At 45.0% G+C, this 12337-nt stretch overlaps 1 protein-coding gene across 9 annotated transcripts in view; it reads left to right on the top strand.

Moving 5' to 3' along the window:
* Positions 1–12337, top strand: part of Prom1 (prominin 1) — a 126421-nt gene that overhangs the window by 39052 nt on the left and 75032 nt on the right. For 7 of the 9 annotated variants that reach the window (XR_011707953.1, XM_071614161.1, XM_071614162.1 and 4 more), the window contains 3 exons: positions 614–669; positions 7602–7628; positions 10046–10251. Coding sequence is in view for 7 of the 9 variants with exons in the window: in XM_071614161.1 (XP_071470262.1) it covers positions 614–669; positions 7602–7628; positions 10046–10251 (289 nt within the window). In the remaining 2 variants the exon portion in view is untranslated. The remainder of the gene's footprint in view (positions 1–613; positions 670–7601; positions 7629–10045; positions 10252–12337) is intronic. The other 2 variants (XR_011707954.1, XM_071614165.1) reach the window with 1 other exon arrangement.

Below are 12337 nucleotides of genomic sequence, written 5' to 3'. Positions count from 1 at the left end.
TAGCATGTCCTTCACTGTCCGGCCTCAGTTGTCCTGTATCATTCGTTTCTGGCCCAGCCCTATGAGAATTTGAAAATGTAGGAAAATGAAACGGGAGGACAAATGCAATTTTGCATGACATTTCATGCTCTGCTCATGGGAAACAGAGGGGTTTCCTATACTAAGTACTTTTGGATTAGGTTGACTTCTAGACTCATTTGAAAAAATATTATGCAAATGTGGACTTATCAAAAGGTAAGTTTTTTGCAAATAATAATTAGCAATTTGAACATAACATTTTATTAGTGATTGTTAATGAGCTGCCTTTTGTTTGCTGGTAAATAAATATTAAGGGATATCATGAGAAATTATGAAACCTTTAGAATAGCAACCCTTTAATTCTGCCACTGGCCAAACAGTGAATCAAAAATATTTGCTTCTTTGCTTTCAATTAATGAGTCAAAGGCTCATTAATTCAATTATTTACCTACATTAAAAAATAAGAACAAAACCATAGAATACTATACATAGAAGTAATAATTTGTAAGCGTAGATAAACCTATTTTTTCTAAATATGCATTTTATATTTTTCCTGAAAAAATAATTTTGCTATTTTGTGGCTCTTTTCCCCCAGACTCCATCAGAAAATTTATACGGAACAAATTTGAAGTCTCAGCTGTTTATGACGAGGTAATTTTTTATTGATGTGTTTGTTATTAAAAATAACATGTATGAGAAAAATCTTGGCTGAGTTGCAAATAGATCTTCAAATAGCCATTATTTAATCAGTAATTTCAGTATCCTTTGTTATCGGCCATTGAACAACCTTATTGATCCCATTTTAATGACAGCAGAAATTTTGAAAGTAGCATTTGAAGAAAATCTTTCAAACTGTATGTTGTTAAGAAGTTAAAATTTCCCCCAAAGAAATATTAACATTTTTTAGCAAAGGGATAAGAGTAGACTTGTTTGAAAATCTCTACAATTGGTGACAGATTGCTTCATTTTAGAAGACAACCGGTTAGAAAGTAGCTTCACCTCCATAAGTGACCTTCAGAGAACAGGGAGAGTTGGTTCTGTCCAGAAGCTCCTCCAAGAGGGATTGACTTTGGGGTGGAAAGGATAAGAGGTCAAGAGCAGGTGGGAGGTGTCTCTGTCGCATCCCAGACTGGGAACCACGTGAGCCAAGGGTCAGGTATGAAGGAAGCAGGTAGGTTGACCAGAGAGAAAGGAAGGTGAGTCAGGACCCCATCAGCAGGCGAGTGGACAGAATCTCAGAAAGTACCTCTCTGCTTGACACTCACGGTGCTGCGGATTCACTGGTTTGGTTTTGTGACTGACACCTAAATGGAAGGATGTTCGTTCTTTTGATCTTGGTTTGTTATGAGAGTAGGTTTTCTGGGAAACCCACAGACAAATAATTGCTGCCTTGTATGGAGAACAATAAAAATTAGTTGAGTCTGTTGGTCACTTTCTCGGTCCTTAGCAAGGTAAGCAAGGCATGTGGCCCTGTTCTCTGCTAGAGTAGCTGAGGTCCTTGAGTTCCAGTAAGCAGAGGTCCTGGTGGACATTCTTTACTGACTAGCGCCACAAATCTCAGTGCTAGTGTTTGAGTGGGGGCAGTTAACACTTGCCCAGTGGACAGTGACCTCAGGTGCTATAGTTATAAATGACCTCATCATATTCTCAATTTGCAATAAAATGCTACTCAAGAGAAAAGTGAATATAGAAGTCAAAGAGAAAACCTTCTCTAAATGTCATTTATATCTGATGGCAGGAAAGCCTAAGATGGCGGAGGAGCCTTCCTCCTTCCTGGATGCAGCTCACTGCGAAAGCATTTTACCCTTCAGTGCCACTGCACTGACCATTCCAGGATTCTTAACTGGACAGCTCCTTCATGCTCAGCTTAGTATTAAATTGGGAGCTGCTCTGCCCTCGGGGATACTGATAAAAACCGATGAGGGAGGGGGGTAGAGAGAGGATACAGACCTGAGCCCACTTGAATGAACTGAATGTTCCCTTAACGTGGAATTGGATCACACTTTCTACGGTTATCCAGGGAGAAGGGATTTAATTAAGCAAAGACACCAAAGAAGTCAGGGCATCTTGGGAGGGCTGGGTTTAGTCAGGTAACTGCTGCATTTGATAAATTGTCCCCACTGCCCCCTGAGTCAAGGAGTGAAGAACAGGGAGGGGCAGGGAACACCAACTGGGATGTGGGGAAGGGTTCCAGTGAGCCACCTGCCCAGGGGGTAACAACTGCGTACTGCAGAAGAGCCCTGGGAACCTGCAAAACATCAGCCTCCAGGTTACCTGGGGAAGGAAGGGCCAGGGAGCTGCAGTTTCTATATACCAAGACCAAGCTGCGCTGCCTAAGGGCTGCTTAAGTGTGGAGGACAGCGTTCACTTCTGAGTACTTCTGACCTTCTGTGGTTCTGGAGAAAGCCCTCAAGCAGAATTAACGATGCCGGTAGTTAGAAGTCTGAGGAGGCACACCAGGATGGTAGAGGCCCGAGGGCATGGGCAGGCACCGAGGACGACTTCACTGGGTCCACATAGCACAGGCACACAGGTAAGGACTGTCCAGGTGAGTGGTCCTGGGGTCGAGCCTCCCTGGTCTCTTTCTCCTGGCTCTGTGCTGCATCTTTGGGTCCCTTGATGGCCAAGGACCTGGGCAGCTGAGTCAGTGATCTCTGTTTGGGGGTCTTCAGCGGACTTTCTTCCTAAGGAGATTCAAAAGCTGTCACAAGTGTAGACCTTTTGTTCCAAGGAGTGAGTGACCCTTGGACCCCTTCTCTTTCGTGACATTTTTTTTTACCCAGGCTTTTTCTCTCTTTTAGTTATTACAGTGTAGTTGCTCAATTTATATTTATGGAGTTCCAGTTAGGATCAATGCATGGTAGGGGTTCAAACATGCCAGAGTATGGCTCTTCCTCCAAGAATTCAGAGTTGGCGAAAGAGAGGCCAAGAAACAGACAAGTGCTTGGATGATATGGGCTGACTTGCGTCCAGAATTCTCACTTTCACGTCGTCTTACTCAGGAGCTCAGAACGTGACTATATTTGGACAAAGGATTTTCAAAGTGGTAATTACTGAAATGAGGGTTAGGGTGGCCCTCATCCATTATGACTGGTGTCCTTATAAGAAGGGAAAGCAAGGACACAGTTAGGCAGAGAAAAGCACGTGATGCTCCAGCCAGAAGGTGAGCGCCCTCAAGCCATCCAGGAGAGAGGCAGCACAGAAACCAGCCCTGCCGGCACCTTGACGTGGCATTCTGCAGCTTCTAGAACTGCGGGGACATGAGTGTCCACTGTGGAAGCCACCGTGTCTGTGGTGCTCTGTCATGGCAGCTGTGCAGACTGAGACCCTGGGTAACTGGCCGGCGAGATGGAGGGGTATGTGTACCCCGTGATCAGGGCCAGGGTGTTCAGAGAGGGACCCTGCCCTGGGGAAACCAGGGAGGACTCCGTGTGCAGCTGGCCTTTAAGACTGACTGAAAGGCCAGGAGAGTGAGAAGTAAAGTCTTACATCCACCAAAAACACTTGGCTGGAAGCACCAGGCCACTCAACAGCTTCTGAAAGCCTGTTCTTACACTAGCTCACCATCTTCCCTGTGAAAGTAGGAGCCGCCATCTCTGGCTGTCTGTGCCAGGCTCTGGGTTATGAGCATTGCCTTGTTTCTAACTCTCACAAGGACAGCCTTCCAAGGAGCAAGCAATTGTGCCATTGTAAAGGCAGAAGAAGTCCTGTACTCAGAGAGGCCAAGGGAACTTGCCTAAGGTCACCCAGTGGCTGAGTGAGGAAGCTGGGATTTGCACCCAGACCATTCTGACTCTGAAAGAACAAATAGCGTCAATGAATGTGAGCCTTGTTCCAAGCCACAGGACTGCTTGGAAGAAACAGGTCTTATCTGAGCTCTTTGGCTATGTGCAGAGAGTGTCACGGACTCAGCTGTCCTTGCACATTTTCAGCCACAAATTTTTAGAGTGGGTGATTGTCCCTGGGCAGAAATGGTCACGTCCCAAGTTACCTGTTACTCCAGTGTGACTGAATCCCCAGTTTGCCGAGGAAGGAATACTGAATGTGTTCTCAGAGAACCTGTGAGAGATTCTATAGCCAGGATGAGGCATGGGTGGAGGCAAGTCTGGGTGGTGGGGGACTAAGCTCTCCTTGTCTTTGAGTAAGTCTTAAAGGGGGATCATGGGGGCTGTGATGAGAAAGGAGCAGTGAACAGATGACCTCAAAACAACTCTGATGGTCCTGGTGCCCTCAAACGGAATCACAGCATCTCCTCAGCACGTGCCGGGTCCCAGACGTACTTCCTTGTGACCGATATCTGCTGATTCTTCTGGTTTTCACAAGACTCGTCTGTCCATCTGAGGTGCTGAGCCAGAGAGGACACGGGCAGCTGAAGTGTCCACCCCATTTATTGCCAGGGCCTGGGCTCATGATACAGAAGTGAGCCACACCACCCTCAGCCCTTTTCGCAGAGCTCCGGAACCCGTTCTCTTGGGGGTCAGAGCTTGGGGGTGAGCCACTTCCCAGACCCTCCACATCCTGGTTGACGGTACAAGAGGAGTACAGCATGGTGTCACTCAGTGACATGCTCCCTTGGGGTTCTGCCTAGAAGGCAACTCGAGAAGGCAAGCCTAGCACTTGTCAATTAAGAGGAAGGACATGGTTCTTACGTGATAGAATGCCTGGCTTGGGGCATCTGGGTAGATTCCTTAAAACCACCTCCCACTGGTAACCAGTAAGTATTATCCACAGTTTTCAAGGGCAACCTTTCACGGAGTCCATTCTCCTAGCAGACCCTCCCCACCTGCTGCTTGCCATCTTGGTTGTTCTGTGCATCTCTGTCAGCGGGACTCACGAATTTCCTTGTCATGGTTACTGGATTCGTTTCCACGTGGTGGTGTTTTACCTCTACTCTTATTTCTTGATCAGCTCTCTACTAGATTCAGCCACTTCATCCTTTCCTCATTTATTTCATTTCTCACTTATTTCCTTGCCCTTTCTTTATGTTTCCTCTGGGGAAAGGTACAGGGCTTGGGACTCGTCCCTGTTGCTGTGACAAACTCACTAGCACTAACATCCTAAAAAATCACTGGACACCAATGCGGCATTTAGTAAATGTTAGGTGCTCACACAAGCAGGGTTGTGAGTTTGGATGCCACCTACTTATCTGAGGCGTAAGTGACTTAGCTCCCGTTTCCGGCCCTCCCAGGGGGACAGGACACTCTGCCAATAAGAAAGCTCAGTTCCCTTGCCATGGCACATGGAGAGCACAGGGCAGGGTAGTGCACCACCAGGAATCACGGTTCAAGGCTCCTGGAGCTCAGGTGGCGCTTGAGCATCACCCTGGCAGGCATTGGTCTTAGGAATTCGAGAGTATCAGTTCACTTAACATTCATCAAGACACCTGGAATAGAAGAAGGCACAAATCACATTCCTGCTGTTTTCTCATGTAGTTCTTGCAATAGCAGCATAAGGTATGGTCTCGGCTTATTCCCATTCTGTCAGCCAGGAAACTGAAGCTCAGTGGAGTGTGGATAGCAATGTCTAGACCCCATTCTGATGTAGTTGTTCAGGGTTGGCTGGCTACTGGTATGTTTTAAATGCTCCCTAAGTGACCATAATGAGCAACTGGAGTAGAGAATCACAGACACTAAGTGGCAGAGCCAGGACTCACACTGCCACATTACACAGAAGATAAGATCTGCATGACAGCCAGCGTGGAAAGAGAAACAGTGAAATGCACCCAGCTCCCCAGAGGTGTGGGCTGCCACCCTATCATGCGTATCAGGGCAGGGTGACTCTTGGGTGGAAGAAATGAACATGAAAGAATCGGCTGATTATTGTAACTTATGGGTGGCTCTGCCCCGGCCACAGCCCAGAGTGGCCAGCCATTGTAGCCAGACTAGGGCAGGGTTCCCACACTGAACTAACGGTGAGTTCAGAATAACACTACAATCACCAGGGCTCTTATTAAAGACAATTGCTGGTCTTTCCACATGTCCTGACTCACACACTCTAGGGTAGAGCCCGGAAGTCAGTGTTTTTAACATTCACTGTGAAGTGCTTGTGGTTGGCACATTTGGGATACTGAGCCCTGAGGGTTAATAAGCCTATGGGACCAACTCGGGATGCTGAGGAAGAAGGATTGAAAGTTTGAGGCCAGCCTGGGCAACCTAGCAAGGCCCTGTCTCAAAAATAGAATGAAAAAAGACTAGGGATGTGGCTTATGGGTAGAGTGCTCCTGGGTTTAATCCTCAGGGCCACATATACGTACAAAAAATTAAGCATAAAATCCATAATGACTTCCGTTTTCCTTCCTACACATATCACCCGAAAAGGATAGTTTTATAAATTGAGCAAATCTAGCTTTATGGAAAACTCATCGCATCTTCACTATGGGTTGGTCTATCCCCAACACTGCCAGCCCCCATCTCTGCACCATTGTTTAGGAATTGTTGGTGAACAGTATACGGTTGGGGCTCCTGTTCCTCAGTTCATCAGTTCATCAGAGTTTGACTGGGTGACTGTTAGTGCCAGGTCCTGGGCTGGGCACCTGGGAGCATACGGTGAGCATGACTGTCACAGGTCTTGCTCTCCCAGACATAAACAGGGTGTGGAGATAGCTGTATGGCAGCTGGTTCCTCTACGGAGCATCTCTGCTGCCACAGGCCAAGTGTAGGGCTCCATGGTGGTAAGTAGAGGATGTTGGGCACCCGAATGTCTTGAGGAGGCAACACCTAGACTCAGTGTTGAGTTTCATCAGGAGAAGAGCAAATGAGAATAACGTTCTGGGTGAAGATGCAGCACTGGAGGGAACAGAATGAAGAAGGGCAGCACACAGGACACGTTTTGGGGACGTTTTATAGGGTGACAACAAACACCTTAAGATGGTCAAGGATGGTTGAGAAGAACAGGCACCTGAAGCCAAGATCAGATGATACAGAACCGATTGAAAAGTTTGGAATAAAAATGGCGGAACTCCATTGACCACTGTGAAGCCAGGAGGACACCAGCAGATTTCATTTTAGAGAGGATGGGACTCTAGTCAGCCTCTGGTTTTCTCTTTTATGAAGATCACATGGTTAGCATGCTAAGCATTTGTGACTTTCTAATTCACTTTTTCACAAGTGACCCATACTGATTAAAAACCTTTCTCCAGGTGTGGCACACGCCTGAAATCCTAGCCGCTTGTGAGGCCGAGACAGGAAAATCATAAGTTCAAAGCCAGCTTCTGCAATTAGCAAGGCCCTAAGCATCTTAGTGAGCCCCTATCTCAAAGTAAAAAATAAAAAGGGCTGGGGATGTGGCTCAGTGGTTAAGTGCCCCTGGGTTCAATCCCTGGTACAAAGACAAAACCAAACCAAGAAGCTTTCAGTAATTGAAATGTAAGTTTCAGAACTTGGCTCTACTCAGAACAGTTCCTCAAATGCACACTCGGGTCTTAACACTTCTTTCTTATGTCGTTCTTCTGTTGCTTGATTTTCTCTGTGTGGGTTGCTAATGTTCTCGGTTGTGGTCAATCACTCACGTGACTTTTCCTGTCTGTTTTCTTGGTGCCGCTGCCTCTGCTACACACAAATTCCTCAACTGCTTTGACTTCACAGCCAGAAAACATAGTCTTGATCCTGAAGGTAAAGCTCATGTCTGCTGTCGCTCGCATGTTGCTCTTTGCCTGAAGGCAGTTAAGTAGCGCTGCTTTGCTTAGAGCTTTCTGTTCTTCTTTGCTGCCTTCCCTTTGATGGTTTTTAGTTATTCATTTCATTGTTGTTTCTACATTCATCTTTAATCTTGTCTTGAGCATAATCTAGTGCTTTAAGATCTTGGTGTATCAAAAAATAATTTGCATACTCCCAGATCTTGCCTAGCCTTTAGCCTAGGAGTTGACTTTCAAAATGATGCATTCTGAGTCTCCATACTGCCTGATTTAGCCAGCAACATTGGGAAGGTTCTACAGAAAGTACAAAATTTGTACTTGAAGCTAAATTAGTGCATTGTCAACATTTAAATATACCTTCTTCCTGGGCTTGGGTTTAGTGTCTCCTGGGATTCAGAAAGGGTTTAAAATTCCTTTCAGATTAATAAATAGAATATTTGGAATAGCAAAATACGTAAGTATGTAGGAGTTTGGAGTGTCTGGGATGGTTCCTTAGTTGGCCAAAGATACTAATCTTTGAGGAAGTGTTGAAGAATCTGCTGCACATGGCTCTTCATGGCGGTGGGAAGGGGGTCAACGTGAAGCACACAAATGTAACTCATGAATGCATCAAAATTCAGCTACTTTGTTTTTCTTTTTAGCATTTTAATCTGAATATTGAAGAAGATGGTATTCAAGTGTAACATGCACCTGATTTAATACCCAAGCATTCACCCAGAGAGTGAATTACTGTTTCTTGATATGAATTCATGTAATTAGTGCATGTCATTATGTTAGGCCATGTGATTCTCCTCCCCACACAGTATGCTGATGGGGTCCAGGACTGAGGAAGTATTTGCTCCCAGGAATGTGACCCAACCCAGGTCTGGCCATTTGCTGCATCACAGATCAATTTAGTCAAGAGACAAGGTATTGAGCCAAGGAAGGTAACTTCATTTGAAAAACAGCTGGAAGAGATGAGGGACTCTTGTCACAAGCCTGTCTTGCCAGGAAGCTGACTTGGGAGTGGCTTATAAAGGCAGTTGATGGGTGCTTCCAGACTGGCAGGTGTCTTTTCACAGGGAGTGGGCCAGGTCATGCACATGTGATCCCAAATACCTAGTCACAGGATGCTGTTTAGTTCTGCAGATCTCCAGAGCAAGGATCGTTAGGTCCTCAGGCCATTCTTGGTTAGTTTGCTGATGTTCAGCTTCTGACATGTTACAGGATGGACAGGCAAGAGGGGGTTGCTGCCCCCAGGCCTTCTTGCCTATCGCCCAATTCATGGCAACAAAAGAAAGTAGACTTTGCTTGATTATTATGGAAAACTAGGGTCAGGCAGGTTGAATAGGAACTCAGGCAGGAGAGCAGCTCTCAGCGCTCAGCTGTAAGAACAGGATCTGTGTTTCCTTTATAGCTCTGCTTGGCCTCAGCATCTATTGCTGTCTAGCTTGTCTGTAGGTTGCCCACTGCCAACTGCAATTTTCTGCCATTCTTAAGAAATGTAGGTATATGCATGAATTGGAGCAGGTCAAGTTTCATTCATTTTCATTTTTCTTGGAATAAAGCCAGTGTGATAATGAAAATATAGTTATTCCTATGATTGCATCTAGAAGTTGTACTTGTTCCTGAGAACTTGGGACCAGTCTTAGACATGGACTGCCAAGCCCAGTACTTCCGTGGGCTATGCCTCATGTGTGTGGCATGGGAAGTGTTATTAAGTGTCCACGCTGTGCCTGCTACTCAATCAGGCACCTTTCCTCTAGTCATACACCACAATGTATGGATGGAAAACTAAGTGGACTGTATTTTACCATCAGACTCAGAAAGCCTGGGTCTTTGTTCTAAATCTAGATCTATTCCAGATTCTTTTGAAACCATGAATTTGTCGCTAACTGATTCAATCCAGACGGCCTCAAATCTTTGATAACTTTGTGTGTCCTACCTATATAGATGATTCACTGTGCAGGTATTCTGGCCAAGACTTATCAAACTATTTACAAGCAAACAAAATACATTTGGGATTAAAATTAGACCATTTGCCCACATCATGCACAAACACAAAAATGGGAAGTTATACTCCATGTATGTATAATATCTGAAAATACATTCCACTGCCATGTATAATTAAAAAGAACAAATTTTTAAAAAGTGAAAAAAAAATTAAACCATTCACTACTTGACCCTGGTTTGGACACCTTCCTGGGAATCTAAAGGAAGATAGTAATGGCTTGTTCCCGTATTCTAATAACTTAATTCTGTTTCAGAAGGGAGTTTCAAATGGAAAACTATGCACATTAAGGTTCAACTCGTGATAGTGAATAGGTAAAAAAAAAATGAATTGTGTCCACTCGGGGATGTTCCACTTTCTATTTTGTGTGACTGTTTGTGTTGTTTCTTTTGTTTGAATTGCAGATCGCCCACTATGAGATCGGCGTTATCCTGTGCATTATCCTGGGAGTGTTATTTATCATTCTGCTACCTGTGGTGGGTTGTATCTTCGCCATATGTCGTTGCTGTAACAAATGTGGTGGGAAAATGCACCAGCGTCCGAAGGAGAATGCGCCCTTCCAGAGGAGGTGCCTTGCAATCTCCCTCCTGGTGATTTGCGTGCTCGTAAGGCAAGTAGCATCGTGGATGACAGCTGATTGGTTTTAGGGTGATGAGCCGTGTCCCCTGTTTTAACTGTTAAGCCCACGAGTTTAAAACAGAACCATGACAGCAATAACAAAACAGGAAAGGGAGAATGGAGGTGCTCATCCAAGACATTCAAAAAGGTGTCACCGTTCCTGGATCATTAAGCTCAGGGAGGAAGCTGCCCTAACCTGAGGAGCCTGCCCTGGGGCATTTTTCCCGTTTGTGGCTATGCTGGAGAATGCAGAGACCGTCCACTCCCTAGAAGCTTCCTCCTCTGAGACAGCTGTGCAGGGGTCAGCCAGCCTGCTGAAAGGCAAAGGCCACATTTGCTAGTTGATTTTGTAGTTAATTCCAAAAGGAATCTCGCTGGACAAGGGCAGTCCCCACATTTGGAAATTCGAGAACATTGTAGAATACACTTAACTTTCTACTAATTTCTAAACCCATTTTTCTTGAATTTGTTGTTCATCTGCGGCCCTCTTTTGAAGTCTGCAACACATTTCATTATTTAGGATGTTTCTGCTGCAGTTTTTGCTGCTACCAGAAGTTTTCCAATTGACAGGCAGATCAGAATTACATTGCTCCTAAGATGAGGATGTTTTGTTGAGTCCACGTCAATTCCTCCGCTGAGGAATGTGCACATGGCACTGGTCCCCTTGTGACTTTTGGTTATAGTGCCGCCTTTCCTCATTTATTCAACCAGTGTTTCACATGGCAACCGAGGTGAAGGTCCCACGACATGACAATCGGCATTCTTGTCTTTCTCCACACACCACATTTGCACAGCGTCCATAGGTAAGATATTTCAAGTTTCATTAAGTAGGTGATGATTGTGTGTTTAAGCCCAAAGCAGTAATTCCTACTAGGTGAAGTTCTAGCTGCAAACCCAAGAGCAAAAATCATTAAGTGTGGCCATCAGTAAGGGTCTGGTTAGATGTGTGTTCTGGGGGTGACCGTTCATCTATCTTGGAATCAAGGATACCCATTCAAAGAACTGGGTGGCTCCAAGAGAGATGCAGGGAAAACTGCAACCCTGTGTGCATGGTCACGTGGCAACTATGATGTGAACAGAAAGGAGGGAGACACAAACGCTTGGTTATGATTGCACAGAATGTATAGGAAAGGCTGGTGAGGGACCAGCCCCAGTGGTTACTTTTGGAAAGGAAATTGGGGGGCAATTAGGCAGGAGGAAGGAACCGTTGTTGCTGCAGCTGGGCTGCCTGACTCTTCTGAATTGTTGTACCAGGCTCGGGTACTACCTATTGAGCCAATTAAACTTGAGCAATGGAAAATTCCAGCAAAAACCAGTGCGTTACCACTTGTTCCAGGGTAATTATTATTTAAATAGCAAAGACATAATTTTGCTGAAAAAAGTGGAATGATAGACTTTTACCATACATGTGTTTAAAAGGATCCAAGTGAATGTGTTAGTTACTTCATGTGCTGTTGGCTAACCGGGAGTCTTTGTGTGTCTCTAGGATCTTGCGCTCTGACAGGTCTTTGGGCATTAATCTTCTGTGCCTGTCTCTTGTCTTTATCTCCCTTTTCTGTCTGTCTTTTTTGTCTTGGCCTCTCTGTCTGTCTGTGTCTTTTTCTGTCTCCCTCTTAAAGTAATTCAAATTGGTTTCTTCACACTGGATTCTGGAAGGCAGATTAGAATCTGGTTGATGGCATTTCCAGATGTCTCTTTCTCTCTCTGCTGTGCCTTTGAAGTATTCTTAGGAATGCACAGAACCATCCCCCTGCAGAAGTTAGTGACCTCCCTTGAGTGCTAGAAAAATGTCACTTACAGCCCAAAGACTGTTAGATTCATCAGGGGCCCTGTGCATTTTCCAGAAGGGGAAGACCTACCTGGTCATTTGTCCAAAGATTGGGCAGCCATGTTTTTCCTTATCCACTTACTCACCCTAGATATAAAGATGAGGCTCAGGTCTCAGTGTCCTTTGAAAAGGCTGCCTTTAGAGTTTCTTGTTAGAGTCATTACTTATTTAACAGGTTAATAGTTTTCATGTCATAATTTCAGGAAAAATTTTTTATTGTATGTATTATACTTTATTTTATATTTACCTG

Source organism: Marmota flaviventris, chromosome 7, assembly GCF_047511675.1.
Source record: "Marmota flaviventris isolate mMarFla1 chromosome 7, mMarFla1.hap1, whole genome shotgun sequence".
Classification (NCBI taxonomy): Eukaryota; Metazoa; Chordata; class Mammalia; order Rodentia; family Sciuridae; genus Marmota; species Marmota flaviventris.
Note: the sequence above shows the minus strand (reverse complement) of the source record. Positions and strands in the feature narration are given on the sequence as shown.